Raw genomic sequence first — 8,423 nt, 5'->3', positions numbered from 1 at the left:
AAAAATGAATCCAGTAATCCTCTCAGGACCCCTCAGATGTATCTGATATATATGTATATATATACAAATATATACATATATATTTATATATATATGTATATATATATAAATATATAAATACATATATAGGATACAGCTGTGTTCATATTTCTTCTCTCCTTTTTGTTTTCTGGCTCAGTTTCTCGTGAAGATATTCTGTTTTCTGACAAACAGAAATGAATCACATCATCTTTATATCTTTATATCTTTATATCTTTATAGTTGTAGTTTTTCTGCGGCTCCGTAGCCTTCGTCTCCTCTTCACCTCCTCCTCCTCTTCACCTCCTCGTTGTTTCTCACCTGAACATGGTCTCAGACTCGCTGTTTCCAAACCACACTTTGAGATGAGGGCTCAGGTTCTCTCCCTGGACCTCCAGGGTGGCAACGTGTCCTCCACCGCTCACCTGACGTAATACACACACACGCACACGCACACGCACACGCACACACACGCACACACACACACACACATGTTGGTCTCTATGTGTAACTGCAGCCTCTCATCATGGTGGATTTTCTACAGTTTGTACAGAAGTGAGTGAAGAAGTCACCTCTAGTCCGGTGATGACAGGAAACGGAGTCACCAGGGTCTGGATGCAGGACCGACCCTGGTTGAAGGTGAACTCCACTGCTTCCACTCCAATGATGGTCCAGCAGGACCCGTCGTTCAGCACCACCCTGCTGGGGTCCTTCACACTGGACGGGGCCTGTAGGGGAGAAGAGGGTGGAGGGAAGAGGAGGGTGGAGGGAAGACGAGGGTGGAGGGGAGGGGAGGGTGGAGGGAAGAAGAGGGTGGAGGGAAGAGGAGGGTGGAGGGAAGAAGAGGGTGGAGGGAAGAGGAGGGTGGAGGGAAGACGAGGGTGGAGGGGAGAGGAGGGTGGAGGGGAGGTGTTTGATGAGGAAGGAGCAGAGCCAGTAAACAGCGAGATGAGGACGGAGGACGTGGAGGCTCACCTGGTGCAGCACGATGACGTCGTTGGACAGACACAGGTACGTCTGCGGGTCGGCTCTGAACTGGAACGCACACTTGTGCAGCTGAGAAACCGGCTCGTCCACGTCCAGGATGGCGTGCTGCTTGTTGACCTTACGGATCACCTGGAGGAGGAACACCGTCAGTCTCAGCCGTCCGGTCAAACACCAGTCACGTAATTCTAGACCGTTGAAGGACCCCGGGCTGCTTTATTCACATACAGGTTGTAGCTAAACAAAGAATCAATGCGCTGTAACTCGTCGATATCCCACGATCTCGATGACGTCATGTTGAGTGTTGATGGAGACGCTACGATGTTAGCATAGCACCGATCGATCCACGCTCCATTCAGAAAGGTTCAAAGTTGTTTACTTGTCGTCTTGAGGAGAGAACTAACAAAACGTGAATTCAAACATTTTAGAAATCTGCAGCGTAATGTAGTTACTTCGGCATCATTTTTGTCCGTTTATTGTAATTAAATCACAGCAAAATGTGTTTATTCTGTGTTCATTCAGCTGTAAACCAGCAGACAGTGAGGACAGCTCGATGAAATCCACCAGATGATGCTGTGAACCAGACGAGAAGGTGTTTACAGGACATCTTCCCCGAGAACTAAGCAGAAATAGAGCTTATTTCTTCCACGTTGATGGTGGAAATAAATGGCTGAAGTTGATAACGGACAAAGGATCCCGCTGGTACGTTTGGTGTGAACGCACCATGAGAGGCAGGTTTAAATGAGGACCAATCACACACTGGATCCTAAACACAACGGAACTCTCTGTACACATCCAGAGGAAGATGGAGAGTTATAGTCAGATGTTACGATGTCTACAGGCAGCTGACAGACTGAACTCCACTATGAACACCTCCTGGTACCTCCAGACCTTAAAGTACACATTCAAACACACCCTCCACTGCACCGCACACACTAAACTGCTGATCCAGCAGAATGTTCTGGTCCACCTTCACCTCCTCAGAACCGACCTCAACCTCCAGCTGCTCGTCACGCAAACGACGACTCAGCAGGAACAAAATGTCTCCGTCTTCAAAAAGGCCTCGACTACAAAAACACGCCGAGTTGCAGACGAACCTTCAGGTTGTTATGGTGGAGGAGGAGAAAGAGTCCGCTCAGCGAAACTGTGGAGGTTTTGTCCACGTTTAACTCGCGGTGGAGGTCTGGTTAACAATAACAGCAGGTAACGCAACACCTGCACAGACACACAACGATAACAACGCTAACACTAAAGAAAGCACGGCGACCCGGTAATCCTGTGTCCCTGAGCAAGACACGCAACCCCTAACCGCTTCTCAGGGCAGTGTGTGTGTGTGTGTGTGTGTGTGTGTGTGTGTGTGTGTGTGTGTGTTACCATGGGTGGTAGAGCGGCTCCAGACTCGGTGCACACTAACTGGACCACACAGCCGTAACAGATGAAGCCTTCGCTCCGCACAAAGTCTCCTTGGTCAGCACGCTGGTCGCCCACTACACACACACACACACACACACACACACACACACACACACACACGCACACAATGAATCAACTGAACGCAAAGACGTGTAGATGTTTGGAGGGATGAGCGAGAAATAAAAAGCTAGAAACAGGCAGAGTTATATGAAGTGTGTGTGTGTGTGTGTGTGTGTGTGTGTGTGTGTGTGTGTGTGTGTGTGTGTGTGTGTGTGTGTGTGTGTGTGTGTGGTTTAGTAGCTGGTGGTGGGAGGTCGTGTTGAATAAATAAGCTCTCAGACGAGCGTGAGGGAAACTCACAGTGACCGTATTGATGGAGAGACGCCGTCTAATGTTCGTCTCTGATTCAGTGTCTCCTGATGTTGACTCCACAGATGTGGACGAGTCAGACGAATAAAGAAACTAACACGTTTACAGCTGTAACAGGAAGCGGCTCAGATAGACACAGAGGAGCTGAAGCTATCCCAGCATGCACTTGGAAAGAGGCAAGGTGAGGCACACGCTGCACAGGAGGCCTGTCACAAGGTTTATAGTGACGGACTGTGAGGAAAGGGTTAACGGGAATAAATCCACTTTCAAGAATAGTTTTTAAAATGCACATTAGACTGGCTCATAAAACGACCGTAACAAGACATTTAATGTTGTCCAGCTTGAAACCTACATCTCAAATTACAATAATTTATCAAAGATTAAAGGATGATATTAGCAGGATACGCTGCACAAAGTGTAGGAAAAGCTGTTTGTGTCCCGAGTGGAACCAAAACTCAACTCTGACTCATTTGAATAAATGTCCATGACCTAAAAAACATCCCAAACATACTTATTTTAAGCCAAACTATGATGTTTTTACTGAACATAACCAGGTATGTTTTGTTGAGTTTTAATTCACAAAACTCAGCGGGCAGAGCGTGGCGTCCTTTAACCACAAGGTTGGCGGTCCGAATCCCCGTCTCCCCCCGTCCACATGTCCTAGTGTCCATCGTTTCACAGCAGCTCACTGCTCTGAGGACGGTTTAACGGAGTCTCATCTCTTACCGTCTGAGCTCAACATACCAGCTGATTATTTGGACCGATGAACAACAATCAGTGTGATCGTGTGAACGAAGAGTTCCTCTTCAAGAAGATCACATTTATATGAGAAACCTAGATTGTTAAAACACTTTTCATCTATTTAAAGTCAAACAGACAATTCATTGATAGACTGACCTTAATATGACATTTACAGTATGGAATAAAAAGTCAATGTGTGACCCACACACACACACACACACACACACACACACACACACACACACATACCCAGGGTGATGGTGAAGGCGGTCCACTGTCTGGCGCTGGCGATGAAGGCTCCTCTGTCCACCGACAGGTAACGAGTGCTGACCGTCTGAGAGCGTAGACGGTTGAACAGAGCTACTCTGGAGCACGAGGAGATACACACTGAACACACACACACACGCACACACACACACACAACAGGGACTCAGAATGTGCATTTTATTGGTGGACACATCATTTAAGACCTGTTAGACACAAACCTCTTTTATCTTTCTGTACTTGTGAGGACCATCATTGACACAACACATCCCCTTCACCTCAACCATCACAACCATCACAACCATCACAACCACCACAACCATTACAACCACCACAACCATCACAACCACCACAACCATTACAACCATCACAACCACCACAACCACCACAACCACCACAACCACCACAACCATCACAACCATCACAACCACCACAACCACCACAACCACCACAACCACCACAACCATTACAACCATCACAACCATCACAACCACCACAACCATTACAACCATCACAACCACCACAACCACTACAACCATCACAACCATCACAACCACCACAACCATTACAACCATCACAACCATCACAAACATCACAACCACCACAACCACCACAACCACCACAACCATCACAACCATCACAACCACCACAACCATCACAACCATCACAACCACCACAACCACCACAACCATTACAACCATCACAACCATCACAACCACCACAACCACCACAATCACAACAACCACCACAACCACCACAACCACCACAACCACCACAACCACCACAACCATCACAACCACCACAACCACCACAACCATCACAACCATCACAACCACCACAACCACCACAACCATCACAACCACCACAACCACCACAACCACCACAACCACCACAACCATCACAACCATCACAACCACCACAACCACCACAATCACAACAACCACCACAACCACCACAACCATCACAACCACCACAACCATCACAACCATCACAACCACCACAACCACCACAACCATCACAACCATCACAACCACCACAACCACCACAACCACCACAACCATCACAACCATCACAACCACCACAACCATTACAACCATCACAACCATCACAACCACCACAACCATTACAACCATCACAACCATCACAAACATCACAACCACCACAACCATTACAACCATCACAACCACCACAACCACCACAACCATCACAACCATCACAACCATCACAACCATCACAACCACCACAACCACCACAACCATCACAACCATTACAACCATCACAACCATCACAACCACCACAACCATCACAACCACCACAACCATCACAACCATCACAACCATCACAACCACCACAACCACCACAACCATCACAACTTAAATATGGATTAAATATGAAAAGAGGTTTTGTTTGTTCACAGACGAACAAAATAGACATATTAACTAATAAATTGAGTGCATTGAATTAAACTACAGGTGACTTTAAATAATAAAATCAGCGGACAGACTCACGGTCGGCGTTCTTCATGGACTGCCTCTTCTGGGACGGTTTGGAGATGACTTTGATCATCCTGCTCTGGAACGAACCCACTTCCTGTCTGTTGCCCAAGAAGAGCCTCAGCAGCAGGCAGAAATGTTTCCTCTTGTCCTGATCGGAGATGAACAGGGACTTGGCCGACGCAAACATCTGGTGGACAAAGACAGAGAGGACTTTATTCAAACACGGAGTGTTTGTGATATTGAATCCATGCTCAGACGTCTGCAGGAAAAAGTGTGCAGATGAAGAGATGTTTAGGAACTAAAGGTTTTTCACACTGATGTCTGTCTCACATTACGTAGGAAGAGGCCGGTGGACACACACAGAGTGTTTTTCTTTTGTCGAGTCAACAAGTGACTGGAATAAAAAGGGTGATTGTCTCGTTTGGGTTAACAACCACAGAGACACGTCTGTCCATCAGACACAACAGACTGCAGGTCTGAGGTCAGTCTGGAAACATTACAAACAGAACAGGAGGGATGATTAAAAACCGCCCAGAACATCGTTGGTACCATCTACTGAGCATCAATGACATTGGTGACAAGAGGTGCCTGCAAAGAGCTAAAAGGACTTTAAAGGACAGAACGTCCTGCTGTCTGGAAAGAGAAACAGAAATATCAACCGTCGAACCACCAGACTTCAGAACAGCTTCGTTCCTCAGACTCCTAAACTCATCCTACACCCTCCATATATAATATAGCTTTGTTATGTTTTTGTTTTTTGTACAGCAGCTCAGAACCACTTTATTAAAATGTCTCAAGTTAAACTAAAGCTGGGGGACAAACCTGAAGAGCTGAAACCTACAAAGACCAAACAAACTACTAATATAACTTCTAATACAAACATGTAAAGACCTCTCACACCTCACTGAGAGCAGAACTCAATGTGAGCCAGACCACCTCAGCATGTGGTCTGATTGGATCCCAATGAAAGAGAAAGAAGCCTCATGACGTGATGGAGTGATGGATGGAGAGTTGTGTGATACAATTTCTACCACCAGGGGGCGACTCCTCTGGTTGTATAGAAGTCTATGAGAAAATGACTCTACTTCTCTCTTGATTTATTACCTCAGTAAACATTGTAAACATGAGTTTATGGTCTCAATCTCTAGTTTCAAGTCTTCTTCAATACAGCATGATGTTCATTTAGTACATGATGGTCCATTTAGAGCAGTGGTCCCCAAACTACGGCCCGCGGGCCGCATCCGGCCCGCGTCCACATTTGGTCCGGCCCCCTGAACAATACCAGAGACGCATTATGATCGTCTGCGATATTAACGTTTAAAATACGTGCTCTGCTACATAACAAATCAAACGCTTCCTGAATCAGCCAACCACCAGGGGGCGAACGAGATGAGAGCTGTCATGCGCGCACCCTGTAGAAGTAGAAGAGTAGAAGAAGTAGAAGAGCAGAGAGACGGGAGCTTGAAGGACGAGTACTTGTGCTTAATTTATTTACACGCCGGCATGTCATGTCTGTCACTACATGGTCGCGCGTTTTCAATTCCCCTGCTCTCTGTATCGCGCACGGCGGTGTTCCGCCCCGATCCGCGTGCACGATGCAACAGTCGCTCACCTGCGAGTAGCACGCACGTAGCACCCCCCCCCCCCCCCCCCCCCCCCCCCCATAATCGTGCGGCCCCAGGTCAAACAATATGTTCAGTGATGTGGCCCTCACAGGAAAAAGTTTGGGGACCCCTGATTTAGAGTCAAACAGACCATAAAGCAGGGGATGCTTTAGGGGCGGGGCTACACAGTGATTGACAGGTCGACACCAGAGATGTATACGGCGTCTCTACGTCACTCCTCCTCAGCCTCAACTGGAGGCTTCAAAACATCAGTCCACAAACCAACGAGAGACGTCACCATGACTACCTCCACTTCTTCTGTTGTGGAGTCTGACACAATGAATTTTATTTGTGTCAAACACAGACTTCACTCAAAGCAGAAGTGTGAGCAAATATTCCCCTTTATCTCTAAAATCAAAATGAGTTTTTACATATAAACTCTTTGATGTGAGAAAATAATAAACCTATAAATTCTCTAACTGTACAACCATGTAAACGTGGGTCAGTCTCCATCCTCTGCTCAGGACTGAGTTTCAGGATACAACAGAACTGCTGTTGTCTGGAGAGGAATTTGAACAGAGGCAAGTTTGAACCTCCAGATAACTGGCGTCTCTGTCATTAAAGGACTTTGACAGACGGACAGAAGACAGCTGTGCACATGGCATCACATCACACGGTCCGCTCACCCGGGAGTCCGGCTGCTCGTCGAAGGCCAGTTTGAAGGAGTCGGCCTGAGACTGAGCGGAGCTGTCCAGACACATGTAACCACACAGCCGGTACACCGAGTCTCCACCGCGGCCGGCAGCTGGAGGAGAGGGGGGGAGACGTGAAGGGGGGAGGAAGACGAGGGAGACACTTCTTCAACAAACAGCTGTATTCAACGTTTTCCTCTAAAGACGACTGTGTTTGAGTTTCTTCACCTTTCAGATGGTCCTGCATGACCCTCCATCCATCACCGCCGACGTAGACGCAAGGAGGAGGGCAGAAGAACCTGACGGTCACGAATCAGTTCAGACTTCAACATCTCAGAGGTAAACATTGTTCTTTGTACTACATTTGTCTGACAGCTTTAGTTTCTTTTCATCCCCTTCCTGTCCAGGTAAAACCACGTATCTCCAGATGTGTTGGTGTTGAATATTTGTGATCAACTGAAGGAAGAAGATTTCCTTTACGTGTTAAGAAGATCATCCTACTTCTTCATGATCTTATAGAATATGATGCGTTGATGTGGATTAAACAGGATATAAAGTTAACATACACATTAATGCAGCAGGAATATTAATCATCTGATAGAATAAGAAAACATTTTTCTCATCAATCAATACTTTAACTACTTTAACTACATGAAGCTGATAATACTTAAATACTTTTACTTTGTAACTAACTCATCCAACCTTTTCTCGTTGCCGTAGGACTTCTGAGCGACCTTGGCGTGCAGGATGGTGACGCTCTGGTCGGCGTGAGCTTCTCTTCCTGGTTCCCTTGTTGCTTCCAGTAACTGACACTGAAACCCCAGCTCCAGTCTCCTGATTGG

The 8,423-nt window shown here is 46.8% G+C and overlaps 1 protein-coding gene across 1 annotated transcript in view; it reads right to left on the bottom strand.

Moving 5' to 3' along the window:
- rbpjl (recombination signal binding protein for immunoglobulin kappa J region-like) overlaps positions 1-8,423 on the bottom strand; it is a gene marked incomplete at its 5' end in the record, with an annotated part of 14,478 nt that extends 6,055 nt beyond the window's left edge. The window contains 9 exons of the mRNA XM_079156725.1: positions 340-443; positions 591-746; positions 994-1,134; positions 2,377-2,489; positions 3,775-3,912; positions 5,298-5,472; positions 7,576-7,694; positions 7,810-7,880; positions 8,284-8,423. Of these exons, the coding sequence (XP_079012851.1) occupies positions 340-443; positions 591-746; positions 994-1,134; positions 2,377-2,489; positions 3,775-3,912; positions 5,298-5,472; positions 7,576-7,694; positions 7,810-7,880; positions 8,284-8,423 (1,157 nt within the window). The remainder of the gene's footprint in view (positions 1-339; positions 444-590; positions 747-993; positions 1,135-2,376; positions 2,490-3,774; positions 3,913-5,297; positions 5,473-7,575; positions 7,695-7,809; positions 7,881-8,283) is intronic.

This window comes from Pholis gunnellus, assembly GCF_910591455.1.
Source record: "Pholis gunnellus genome assembly, chromosome: 3".
Classification (NCBI taxonomy): Eukaryota; Metazoa; Chordata; class Actinopteri; order Perciformes; family Pholidae; genus Pholis; species Pholis gunnellus.
Note: the sequence above shows the minus strand (reverse complement) of the source record. Positions and strands in the feature narration are given on the sequence as shown.